Here is a 14080-nt window from a genome sequence, read left to right as displayed (position 1 = left end):
TAGTAATTCTATTGCTCGAAGTGGAGTCGAAAGAGATGAGTTTTCAGTCTGCGCCGGAAGATGTGTAGGCTTTCTGCTGTCCTGATTTCAATAGGCGCATTCACACCGCAGTACTTTTCCCACAAAGGTTCATCAGAACTTAGTTCATGAGAACTCTTTAGTTCTCATGAACTAGTACAGATCGCGTTCACACCGGAATAAGTCCCTGGGGGAGGATTAGTCAAATGAAGCCGCTGACGTCACTTCTTCTTCTACTGCTTTGGGTTTACTGGCAGGCTGCAAACAACTTCACGGCGTATACCATAGATATATAAACACTAGATGGCTCAAGGGGGAGTCGCCAGCGTAGCTCCACGGCGGCCATCTTGCCACAGTCAACAACTACTGCTACAGCTGTTGTAAGGTGAGTGATCTGCACAAAAATGCTCTTAACTCGCTGAAATCTTGACTGATTTACAAACGGTTTGGTTTATTATAAACGTTATCATGGCTATGATACAGGAGACAACAAGACATGTTGAAAAAAAAGTTTATAAGTATGCAGTATCATAACTACATCTTTGATGTTTATAACAAACCAAACCGTTTGAAAATGGGTTGAAAATTGAGCAATCTACGGTTATTTCAATAGTGCACCATAGACATAATGTTATGAATGAGCGAGCTGCCTGTGGCAAGATGGCCGCCATGTGGCAACGTCGGTCTCCATTTGCCAGCAGCGCGGGTGAGTCATCTAGTGTTTATATATTATCTATGGCGTATACTGCCACCCGAAGTCCCCGGCCGGAAGTCCCCGAGTTGGGGACTGGCTTCACTCAGAAGAATGGGACTCCCAGCAGCTTCTACTGAAGCCTTCCGAGTAAATCGCCAGAAGGCCGACACCTCCTCATCTCCACCGCTCCCATGTTTTCTTTTGTGTTGCCATAAGTTAGTCCCTCTGCGTTTGTGCGCTGGGCTAATGCTAATAATGCTAATGCGAGGATAATAAAATGCCAGCTTCACAAAACTTTTTGGGAGTTTTACGGGGCGTGGTTTGCATTCCGCCCAGCCAATCAGACATAGGAACCTTTTTCTCCCACGAAAGTACCTGCTCTCTAGCAGGGACGGAAAAGGGGGTAAAAAAGGTTTTGATGAACTCATTTTAGTTCCGGCTCTTTTTGGTGTGAACGCGACATTTCGGAACTATATCGGAACTAAAGTGGTAAAAGTACTGCGGTGTGAACGCGGCTATTGGGGAGCTCATTCCACCATTTTGGAGTATTTCTCAAAAAATACACAGTAAAAGTACTTCAATGTATTGTTAGCAGTCAAACTAGTACAGAGTCCAACAGTGTCAGTTTTATTAAGAACTTGTGGTAAAAAATATTTGTAAAAAGAAAATGAAGAGCTGCTGACTTGAAAAAACAAACGCGAGAGACGGCTGAGTTGACCGCAGTGCAGAATCGCTGTATAGTTTAAATCTCCTAACAATGTTGTCCATTTTAGACATAGGCTTATTATATTTACAGCCCTTAATAACATTCATTTTCTGGGCTCAATGTGTGTCTTGGCCGTTTTCGTTGTGATCGCTAAATTTACCTTGTTTCCCCTTGTTTATAATATTATCACCGTTCCAAGCAAACCATGTGTCTTTGTTTTGAAATCACTTCCGTGAGTTTCGCCCCGCCCCTCGCTCCAATGACCATTAGACCATTTAGTAAGGTAAAAAATAAAAAGCAAAAACGCCTCTCAGACGCTCTTCCGTTTACTTTTTTAATAAAGAAAAACAAATGGTCCGAAGATAAACCCGTTCATCTCCCTCCATCATGTTGATTTGAATCTGAAGTTCTGAACATGAGCCCGCCCCGCTCGACCTTCTGAGCCAATCACAGCGCGATAATTACCTGCCTTCCGTTTCAACTATAGCCTACTCCTTCCGTTTCCACTATACTTTCTCTCACATATACATACATTCTTCTCTTGCATACATATATTGTCTTCAGACATTCATATATTATTCATGATATTAAATGTAAACATTGAATGTGCATGAGAGCAACATGTATAAATATAAACGTTAAAATATGTGAATATGAGAGCAAAATGTATGAATGTGTGAGTGTAAATATATATGTGTGTGAGTGAAAATGTGTGTATGTAAAAGGAGAATGTATGTGTGTGAGAGGACCAGTATGAATTACGGCCTGTACGGCCCCTCGTAAATGGGGAAACATAGTTTCATGTTATCTTTAATGCCTTGCAGACTTATTTATAGCTATACTTTACTTAAAAAGCTTTTTAAAAATAGCTTATTTCACCCCAAAAGGATCGCAACGTTTTCTGGAAGTATGAATAATTAAATAATTAAAAAAACAACTCATAAACATAAACAAAACTATTTGCCTTTCTTTTCATTTCAGTACATTTTAGTTTAAATACTAACAATAAATCTGTGTGCCATGGATGTAAATACAGTTTGTGACCACTCATAGAAACGTACAGTTGTTCACGTATAGGCGGCTATTTATATTACTCTCATTGTTTGAATGAAAGCACCTGCAGAACCTGCAGAACAAGTTAAACACTTCTTCTGAGCTTAATATAACTTAGAAACACATTTTCTTTTTAATCAACTTGAAAAAAGTTGTTGATATTATTCTAGTTCAAAAATATAGATTATATCCCCTAAAAAAACATTCTTCAGAGGCTTATACATATATTTATGACACGTGAAATAAAATACTGTGCTATGACCTTTTTTATGACTTACTACACTATGAATTGTTTATGATTCCTTCATGATATATTATACTACGCATTTTTATTGATTTTGTGGATGACAAAGGATACTTTTTTTAATTAGGTTTTATGACATACTATAGGCTACTATGTATTTTTTATAGAATATTTTAAATGACATACCATTCTATAACATTTTTCATGTATTTGTCATACTAGAGTATTATTATTGTTATGACATATACTATGACCTCTCCTACTCACTCTATGTGTGTGTCTTACCAGCAGGAGCTGTAAGGAGTGCAGGTCTCCCTGCCAGGCAGCCTGCAGCAGCTGGGCCTGGGGGGACAGATGAGGCCTCGACATCCACCCCAGCACTTTCCCCTGGAGCTCGGGGGAGCTGATGTGGAGCGCTGTCTGCTGGCTGCGGTCACACAGGGTCAGATCGCCCCCCCCCCGCAGCAGCCGCTGCACCACCTGTAAACACCAGCAGCAGGTAAAACAACACGCAACACACACCCACAATGAGTAGACCTTAACCTGTTAAGCCTGGGGGCGGGGGCTCCCGCAACATCTTGCAAGAAACAGCGTCTGAGGGCTTCTTAACATTTAACAAACTATGAATGTGTCATACCCACTTAACGGGAAGAAACTCAGCTCCCTGACGATATAAACCATTTTTACCGAAACAAAACACAAGTCTAATGCCGAGCCTCTGAATTAGCACTAAGCGAAAGAGTGCTAACACACTTAGCACATAACTCACGGTAGAAATATGTTATACTTCATCGGATCTGCACACACTAGATATTATATGAAAGCTGAGATTCCACAGATTCCAATGGTATAAGTATAATCAATGTGCGACAAAACTCGCGGCAGCGAAAGCCAGCAAAGACAACACGCAACTTCACTTTACGGAGCCAAAACGGCAAATACGTCTTACCGTTGCTGTTTTCTGATCAAAAGTTGTGTTCAAGGGCATTACGACGTATAAAAACACTGCTGAAGGTTAATCCAATGTCTCTGTGTCACTTTGAAATGTTTACTGATAATCCATCATCATATTTATGGCAAAAACTGAGTTTTCATATAGAGCAGCAGTTCCCAACCTTTTTCAACTGGGTGCACTTAAGAATCAACATTTTTTCGCGGCCCACATTCAACCATAAACAATACGGAGGCTAAATACAGTTCTGATTGGTCAATTCAGATCATGTGAAACATTGTAAATCCAGTAGTACAGACCGCTGTCAAGGACTGAATGACCGTTGCTAAGGAGGATCGAGAAAGAGAAAGGAAAAGAGGTTAAAATAAAAACAAATCTTAATAATGAAAATGTTTCCAGACACATCATAATGTTTTGCAAATTATTTGGCGGCAAATATTGAATTTACATGGACACCCTTTAATATTTTATTTGGGCTTTTAGATGAAGACCGCACACACTTAATAAATTGAACTATTCTTCTGGCTAAAATACATATTTTTAAAAGTCAATCAAGGAGTAATCTTCATTTAAGGTGTTAGAAGAGTAGTTTAAAATTACAATTTCTTTTGGAAAAAATGATTGCCACAAAAAATCATGGGGTGGCTCAACACGCCATGAAATGGGAAATAATTAGCTCTAACGAAGAGTGGAATTAAAGGAACAATAAATATGCTTGTTGTGTTTTTGGTGTGTTTTGGTTGTCATCTTATTTTTGTTTGTGACATTGTTGAAGTGATCCTACTGACTGTCTTTATTTCTTCTGTTTTTGTTTTGTTTGAGATGGGAATGTAATCTCCTATATGTTATTGGTATGTCCATGTTTGTGTCTTTAGCCTGTACAAAAAAAATAAATAAATAAAAAAAATAAATAACAATTATTTGGCGGCCCACAGGTTGGGAACCGCTGATATAGAGTGTATGAGAGCTGTAACCCAGCTTCCGGTTTTGGGCATTCTGGCTGCGCATCACTCTCATTCACCAATGGTAATGTTTAGATGGATTTTAGGAACTTCCCCTCGATTCTCTTGGCTCTAACGGTTCAAAAGAGGTGTCAATCATCAAAATAGACCGACGGGTCCCAGAGATATGGCAAATACACCCAAATGACCCCAGAGGTGTTTTTTTTCTTCTAAACCTCTCTAAAAATGTCAGATTTCACTTGTTTTGCATCAATCTTGATACAGGGTACTTATTATATGTTATAGTTTGGATTCCTAAAGCTTTTAGTCTACCATCCCATCATTCAAGGGTGGTTTTCACTATAAGGCGGTCCTGCCTGGGTCTTGCTGCCTCCCTGAAGGCTCCCACAGAATTGTAGTTGACATCTTCGTGGATTCATTTTCTTATTACAGACACATGCATTTCCTAACATTCGGTCTATATGCTGTAAAATGTATTATCTCTTCGATTTACACACGGCATCTATTGCACGTCTGTCCGTCCTGGGAGAGGGATCCCTCCTCTGTTGCTCTCCCTGAGGTTTCTCCCATTTTTCCCTTTAAACTGTGGGTTTTCTCCGGAAGTTTTTCCTTGTACGATGTGAGGGTCTAAGGACAGAGGGTGTTGTTTTTCTCATACTGATATTCTGAACAATCTGTGCTGTTGTATTTGCTGTAAAGTGTCTCTACTGTAGGCTATTTTTATTATATGTACATCACTTTGGCTCGACCAAAAAACGTTTATAAATGTGCTATATAAATAAAACTTGATTTGATTTGATTTGATAAGTAATTAGTTTTTTTTGGACGGAAACTATAATTTAAATGTTTTTACTATGTTCAATCTGAATTTACTTTAAAATAAAAACATCTATATTGATTCTGACTTTTCTACATCGAACTCACAGGTTTATCATTGCTTTGAGAAAACGATTATTAATTTACCCCTTTTAGAAGTGAAGATATAATCATTTGTCATTTTCAAGCCTGAAACCTGAAAAACAGGCTCAGTGCTTAACAGGTTAATCAGTTGGAACATTTTCCATCAATCATTAAAATTATGCACTTGATTTCTTATTCTCATGGTTATTTTCTCCATTCCATGTATTTTATTTACAAACCTTCTGTTTATATTTAAACCGATTCCTTGTAATTTGTTTGATTATTGATAATTATTACAAGGAATAAGTACAAATATTTCTTTCAAGTTATAATATAACCGGGTTTTTATTAAGCGAAATACAACAAATTGTTAATATTAGTAGATGTAGTCTACAGGCGAATAGGGTTAAAACTAACAGATATACCCAGTCAACTTTGGCAGTTTATTACTTACATTAGGAATTTTACTTTTTGTATTACAAGTTTTCAGAATGGTTGAACATTTGGTGAATTAAAGAGAAATCTACAAACTAAAATAGACGAAATGTAGTAATTAGACACTTAAATGTGCGTTTTGGATGTTTAAAACCATGGATTTGATCTTAATTGATAAAAAAAGAATAGTCTTAAATGGCTAAATTCTCAATAATTAATCTTTAATTCAGTGTGACTCATCTCATGTCACAGGGGATCACAGAGGAGAGTGTCTCCCCTGGGTTACCAGTATACAGTAAGTCATGTGCTTGTTTTGAACATGCCCCCCCTGAGAGGGAGCAGAGGAGTTACGTAAGCAAATGAACACATGTTGTTGTTATTGATAGGAAAAACACAACCTGTATGACGAACTTGTAATTTTCCATGCAACAATGGACTGACATCAGATCTGCTACACAGCTAGGTGACCGAAGGTAAAACATGATTACACAACAATATCATCTCACATACACACTTTTACATTGCTTACCTGAGTTATTCCTATACGACAGGCGGTGATAAGTGGAAATGTTGCTTGTTCTTCCTCATCTTCAGTGTCGGAGACCCCCAGTTCCTCCTCTTCCTCATGGCTCATTACTGGGACCTCTTCAATTTCCTCTTCCTGCTCTTTTCGCAGCATCTTCTTGAAGGTGTTTCTCTTCTCGCTTTCCTGCATAGTTCACAGATTATCAGTCAGATCTGTGTGAAGCACAGCCAGACAGAGGTCAGACACAACTTGACCTTTTTCTTGTTGTTATGGAAAAAGACAAATGAGAAGACAAAAGAGTCAGGAAGTAAGTAATTGCACACGCAGCACTGATTTATGGGAAGGGTTTCTTTCAGCCCAGTGTCTGTCTGTGTGTGATATTAGTGCTGTGATGCAAGTCTCTAATGATCCAAGAGTCCCAGTGGAGGGCGTGATCGGAATTATTCCCTCACTTTTATTTTGCTGCTGGTGGTGAATCGCCATACATACTCTTTTAAAGAGCATCTCATCATCATCAGTGATTTCAGGAAGGAGTCCATGTTTCTGTGTGTGTGTGTGTGTGTGTGTGTGTGTGTGTGTGTGTGTGTGTGTGTGTGTGTGTGTGTGTGTGTGTGTGTGTGTGTGTGTGTGTGTGTGTGTGTGTGTGTGTGTGTGTGTGTGTGTGTGTGTGTGTGTGTGTGTGTGTGTGTGTGTGTGTGTGTGTGTGTGTGTGTGTGTGTGAGTGAGTGAGTGTGTGGCTACTGGTTTAATGTTTGACAACACTAACAGAGCGACAGTCAAAGATGGCTGACATATTTTGTATGTAAAAACAATAAAAGCAATACACTCAGTAAAATATTCGCAGATTTTCAGGAACTTGGAAGGCATTTCATATTTTTCATCAGCTTTGATAAGACTAACAACTATGCATTGCTATATCATTTTGAAATGAACTGTTCTTTACTCACTGTGATGATGTCATTTTATGCTTTTAGCCCTTTTCTTTATATCCATTGATGAGATACTGCAGCAATATTTCTTGTCCGACCCTCCGTGGACATTTGACTCGTAAACCTTTGATCCTTTAGAACAGACCCTCTGCTCCAGTGTCTGCTCTCCCTTCTTCTCTCCCCCTGCACACCTCCTGCTCTACGTTTACACTTGGTTGCCTTGGAGATGGTCAGGCAGACAGGCGGGTTTAAAAGCCAGCTGGCTGCTTGTAGCCTGACACAATAAGACCGAGTGGAATATCAAGTTATAGCAGCTTTTTTTAGAGAATAATTTAGTAAATTGCTGTGTAAACTTGGAGGAGCATGACTTGATATTCCTTGCTCGCCTGTGCTCCAATTTGCACTTGTTAACAGTTTAGAACTTTTGAAAACTTTAAATTCTTAAGAAACAAACTACTTTTGTATACTAATTTTCAGATATGTGTGCAAACTGATTTAATGGAGCTCGATTATATGAGGAATCATGTTACCCTTTAAAATGGTTGCTTTGGTGCCCTTTTCAGGAAAAACATAAATAATGTCTCATCGAATACAAATATGAACATTATTTTTGAACTTCCACCGAGTTAAATCTTTTAACCAAATTCATTTCTGATCCTAAATAACAAATATAATTCATTTAAAAATCATTTTAACCCTCTAAATGCCACTTTGTGCCACTGTGTGATGAAATCAAATGACAGAAATGTATAACATACTTAATACTAAGGGTATTTTTTACACAGTCCGGGATACGTCACTGATTAGCAACTTGTACTTTGATGCATTGCTTTAAAAAATACAATGCCGCAGTTATAACCCAAAAAAAAAAAAGGAAAATATCATGAATTCTCCCCATGGGATAAACTTAAGAACATCACTCAACCTGGTGAAAATAGTAACAATGACAATTTTGAAACCAGGGCTCTAGACTGAAAGCATGTTATATTGTAATTTAAGGCGTTGTTATATGCTGCATTGCCGTTTCAAAAAAATTGTAATAAAAATGATCAAAACATGATTTCGTACCTTCCAGTAATATAATACTTACTTCAAGATGGTCTCTTTTTGAGGATATGGAACAGCTCCTCATAAACAGGAAGAATATCTCTACACTTGCACTTGCTGACAAATATATTGCTCTACTGACCTCTGTGGGGTGAAAGATATGAGTCTGATACATTTAGAAAAACCCCATGATGTAGAGTAATGCCACAGTGCTACCATGCTGCACAGTTCATAATCATAGGTTAAACACATTTAAGTTTGCCTTTGTAATCACCTTAGGAGTAATAATGCATATTGTTTGATATAATTGTGCACCTTTTCCTTTACAATACGATACAATGATACATTTTGTCAGTTCAACCATGATTTTTGTCTGCATCAAAGCAGCTCCATTTACAAATTTGACAGTTATATCACACTAATTAATTATCAGTTTTCGACTACCGAATGCCATTCATGTAAACTAGCTTTTTGTAACGCTCCAGGTGACCACTAGATGGCAGCGTTTCACAATTCTGTATATAATCCTGTAGCAGCGCACACATACACACACACACACACACACACACACACACACACACACACACACACACACACACACACACACACACACACACACACACACACACACACACACTGCTGTATCCACATGTATTACACTTCAACACATAGTATATTGTAATACCTTTTTTATTCTTCCAATATCACGTATGATGCATATTGACCTCTTTATGTTCAATAATAAGAAGATTCATGATATGATGTTTCCTGGATAGTATTTTTGGAATTGTGTGACGTTTATTTTTCTTATCTCAATCATAAGATTCTAGTGCCTTCAAATGGAAGTTGATGGGGTCGTTTTCACTTTAAAAGTGATTTACTGGTATTATACTTTGCTGTCACAATAATTCCAAAAGATATATTTAGTTAAGGTTATATTCCAGCATTTTTGTGTGTTTATTATGTTTATTTTGTTTATCAAGTAATTAAGTGTTTTTTATAGGGCTGTTTTGGCCGCTGTCTCAGATGAACCAATGGAAAAGTACCATTAGGAGTCCGGAGCCTCCTCCTCCCCTCCCCTCGCTTCCCCTCCCCTCGCTTCCCCTCACCGCGCTGTAATTGCCTTGTCTGGAGTCTGTCCCGTGTCCCCGCCGCTCACCAACAGCGGTGTCCTCGCAGAGAGGAGCAGTGAACCCTCACACACACACACACTCAGCCTGTCCGCTCCACCGGTCCCAGGCTGGTGCGTCCCGTTACGCACCGTTTCTGCACACTCCAAAAGCGCACTCCGGATTTCCACCAAATCCTAAAGACTCATTGTGGTTGAGATAGCCACAACTTTCGGTCAGTATGTTTCACGTGTGCATGACAGCGGGTTTGTGACAGGAAGACTCCGGGGAGTTAGGACGAGTCTTGGCTCCACACCTCCCCCGCGGGCAATTTGCGCAAGGTGATACAGCAGCTAAAGGATCCTTAACCGCGAGGCTGCATTACATGGATTTCTTCACATGATGTCATCCATTACTGAATGAGCTCCTGTCAGTTGTGCTCCTCTTCACTTCCTTCCTAAACTTCAGTCAGTGAATCTTTGTGAGAGCAGCAGGATGGGATCGCAGAGCGGGGCAGCAGCAAGGCACGCGCTCCTGTTGTTCATTGTAGGTGAGTCCAACACTCTTAATTTCTCTCAAGCAATTGACTGTTCTTTGTGTGACTTTTGTAAAGTGTCTTTGAGTATTTTGAAAACGGTAAATGAAACGTCATATTATTTTATATATATTATTACTCTCATGTGTGTGATAAAGAGAAAAAAAGCTGGTTATAGCCTAAATTATAACTTCTGGTTGGGACATATCAGACGAATTATTTTCCCTTATACAAAAAAGTGAAAACTGAAGAATTGAACTGCTCAAAACTTGAGCAGTTCAACATATGTTCAGAGCAGTAGTTAGGAACAAATCTATACATATTTTTCGTGACTATAGTCGTGTAATCTATACAACCCAATATTTGAATGGGATTTGCAAAACTGCAAATAAAGAGATTACTTTTTAGAATATATGTGATTGTTTATTTTTCAAGGTGTATCGTTTTTTTCCATAGCTGCTGTTCTTTTCAGATAGTAAAGATAGATAGACCATCTAATTTGCAAACAATGAATTTATTATTTCTCAGAAACTGAAATACCACGACACCCACGCACTAACCTTACAAGTCAACTATTTAATTATAACGTTTTTTAATAACAGGTGGGAATTGTGTGCAAACAAACCTGTTCAGTTATTGCTCTGGAATACAGTTTATGATTTAGTTCACTTTATTTGAAAAACCTGAAAATCTGGTTAAAAAATCACGTCATGCCTACCTTACCGTTTTTTTTTCTTTGAGTTCTATATTTAATGTACAAAACAAGTGACAGGAAGATACATTACAGCACCTCCTGTGTTTGCTGTTTAACATATGCTCTGCTGTTCAGCCCCATGTTCAACCATGTCTCCTAAAAATTACGTTCCCACAGAACTAAACTGCATTCTTAATTACGTTTAGCTAGAAACGTAATTAAGATACTAAGATATCTTAAGATATTAAGATTAAGTTTACTCCCACGTTACGTTCGTTATGAACGTATCTCAAATACGTTTATTTTCTACATATCTTTTAGAAACATATTTTCTCCCACGTTACGTTTCTTATGAACGTATCTTAAATACGTATCTTAAATACGTTTATTTTCTACATATCTTTGCCATTTATTGTCTTGCTTATAGTAATGATAATAGTCATTTATAAATATCATTTTAGAGCACACATTTAAAATCAGTAGGCGAGGCTGTCATTTCGCCAGCTGTTACTCTCATGAGCGAGGCAGAAAATAATAGTTTTAACATGACAAAAAGCTGCTGTGTCGTTTATTGCACCTCAAACATTAAAACAAATCCAGAGTTACGTGTTTCTGTACTTCCTCTAAGAAGAAAGGACAGTAACAGAAGAGCTCTGTGGCTTCAGGCTTGATCGCCGTTCAAATGACAGCGTTGGTTTCCCCAAAAGTGGGCGGGGCTGTAAAGTGACATAGATTTTACTATCATCTATTATTCAAAACCATTCCATTTATTCTAACGTAAATTACATGCCAGTGTTTTATCTTTTTATTTATTTGTTTTTATTTTAAATCGTATAATGTCGGACTTTTTTTGTCGTCTGTGAGGAAAATAAATGGGCTTTAGAGCCTCAAAATACTGAAATCTGTATTTTTAAAAATCTTTTCCTTCTAATTTGTTATTCTTTTCAAAATAACACACTGTTATTTACTAAATAATAACACACAATTATCCTTGTTTTTATTTATTCGTTTAATTCTATAATCTTGGGCTTTTTAGCCGTAAATAAAGTCACCAGAAACAGACGGGACATTTCGAGATTTAGGATGGCCGAAGACACTACACTACCCATAATCCCCAGCTATCGTTTGGGACTACAGTCCCGTTGACAAACCCCGTGATGTTGGAGTGGCAGTGCGCCAAGGTTACGCCGAGCGTCAAGCTCTTTGAAATGGAACGAAACCATGGCAGACTATTCAAAACTGGACTCGAACGCCCCCCCAGAACTACACATGCTGGCTATTGTGTTTCCCAACAGGTTGTCTATGGCAGTGTTTTTCAAAGTGGGGGCCGCCAGGGGGCGCCTGGGGGGTCACGCAAAGTTTGAGGGAAAGGGGAATTATTTATTTTTTAAAGTTACATTTTTTTCTTTTTTAGATATTATTAATAACTGCATATCTATCAATCTATGTGTCCTTTGTTGCCAATCTTTTAATATTTTTTATTTATTAATATATAATATATATATATATATATATATATATATATATATATTTAAAATCACACGACCGCTGTAGCTGCCGCTACTGAGAGTGAAACTGAGTATCTGCTCAGCTTTTGGAGCAAGTGGAGCAAGTGAGAGCTAGTGAATATTTCGCTCTGCAGTTGGATGAGAGCACGGATGTAGCAAATATTGTTGTTTATATATATGAATATAAATATGTTTATTGTTAATATTACTGTTGAATATTATATATAATATTATTAAGGCATAAGTCACTTTCAAAAATGCAAAAAATATATGTTAATTGTTCATATTACTGTTCAATATTATATAATATTATAAAGACAGAAATCAATTTAAAAATATGTTTACTGTTGATATTACTGTTTAATATTGTGTTAAGAATGTTTATAACAAAGACACAATGAATGTAATGAATGACAAACAAAAGATAAATACAAAAAATGTTTAGAAGAATAACTGATTATTAATACAAATAAATAATAAGAAAATGTATTTAGCTGTATGATTAATGTCATATTTTCCATCATAATGTACTCATCATTTAAAAAAACAAATTGCAACAGGGGGGTCCCCGCCAGACGATAATGCTATATGGGGGTCCTTGGTATGGAAAAGTTTGGGAACCCCTAGTCTATGGCACGTATCTACTGGGAATTGTAGTTTTAAAAGACGTTTTTCCCAAAATTTGAAGTTGACAGTATTAAACTGTGTACATCCCTGGAGGTTTAGGCGATAGGAAACACATTGGTGTGTACACATTTAAAACATGTAATTACTAAATGGGTGAAAATCGCTTGTATCCATAATGGGCAGCATTAATATATACCCACACGACAGCTCATTGTTACTTTGTAATTCTACTCCACTACAATTCAGAGGTTAACCTGGTATTTTTACTCCACTACATTTAGTTTAGTTACTTTGCAGATTCTGATTAATGATGTGAAACATAAACAACCCTTAAAGCAGACTTTAGTTACACCTGAGTAAAATTCAGGGAAGGTGATTGTCAAGTGCCAACAATCAGGAGAGATATTTGATTGTTGGTGTTTGAGAAGACTAAACATTTATCTGCAGATCTCTATAAAGTATATTCATTACTCTTTATTCTCTACTAATAGTTAATTAAAAACTGTATAATGGCTATTTTGCACATCCCTTTCAAGATTTCAAGATTTTCTAAGGTGTATTGATCAACAGCGCATTACAAGACATCTATCAATATGTGTGCATACCTCCACCATTAAACTGTCATATTCTGCATATTTATTATACTGTATCTACATACATAAGAGTATAATTAATGTGTATAATATCAGTTAAAATAAGTGCTTCAACATAGTTAACATTGCAGGAAAGACTTCTTATTAGACGTTAAGTACTTTGTCAGGCTTAATATTTGTCTGTAGATAGATACCTCCAAAGCTTTTTTCCTATTTGAAAGAAGACCTTAACCTAAAGTATTTTTTAATGTGTTAATAAAGGTTAATTCGTTTTTCTGTTTTGCACATCCTCCTATTAATTTCTTTGTACATCGTGCACTAAACTGTTTTATTGTAGAGATCACTTATAGTATCTTCTTGACTTTTTATATTCTATATTTCTATCATTGACCTTCTACTTTCCCCCTATGAAAGTATGTACTCTTAATATTGTTTTCATCAAATAACATTATTCAACAAAAATAATTCAATAACGTGCTTTAACCACTAGGCGGTGCACACAAGGTACACAGCATACTAATAATAACTTTGAATTATTAGCGTAGGAC

The 14080-nt window shown here is 37.2% G+C and overlaps 2 protein-coding genes across 3 annotated transcripts in view; one reads left to right on the top strand and one right to left on the bottom strand.

Moving 5' to 3' along the window:
• The window catches only part of map3k19 (mitogen-activated protein kinase kinase kinase 19), a 30480-nt gene extending 22891 nt beyond the window's left edge, over nucleotides 1-7589 (bottom strand). The window contains exons 1-3 of the mRNA XM_034208796.1: nucleotides 7438-7589; nucleotides 6494-6702; nucleotides 3001-3195 (exon numbers count right to left, since the gene is read on the bottom strand). Coding sequence (XP_034064687.1) covers nucleotides 3001-3195; nucleotides 6494-6679 — 381 coding nt within the window. The 5' untranslated portion in view covers nucleotides 6680-6702; nucleotides 7438-7589. The remainder of the gene's footprint in view (nucleotides 1-3000; nucleotides 3196-6493; nucleotides 6703-7437) is intronic.
• Nucleotides 7590-9613: 2024 nt separating this feature from the next.
• The window catches only part of ramp1 (receptor activity modifying protein 1), a 137359-nt gene continuing 132892 nt past the window's right edge, over nucleotides 9614-14080 (top strand). The window contains exon 1 of one of the 2 annotated variants that reach the window (XM_034208801.1): nucleotides 9614-10121. Coding sequence is in view for 1 of the 2 variants with exons in the window: in XM_034208800.1 (XP_034064691.1) it covers nucleotides 10071-10125 (55 nt within the window). In the remaining variant the exon portion in view is untranslated. Of the gene's footprint in view, nucleotides 10126-14080 lie in introns of both variants that reach the window. The other variant, XM_034208800.1, reaches the window with a different exon arrangement.

Source organism: Gymnodraco acuticeps, unplaced genomic scaffold, assembly GCF_902827175.1.
Source record: "Gymnodraco acuticeps unplaced genomic scaffold, fGymAcu1.1, whole genome shotgun sequence".
Lineage (NCBI taxonomy): Eukaryota > Metazoa > Chordata > Actinopteri > Perciformes > Bathydraconidae > Gymnodraco > Gymnodraco acuticeps.
Note: the sequence above shows the minus strand (reverse complement) of the source record. Positions and strands in the feature narration are given on the sequence as shown.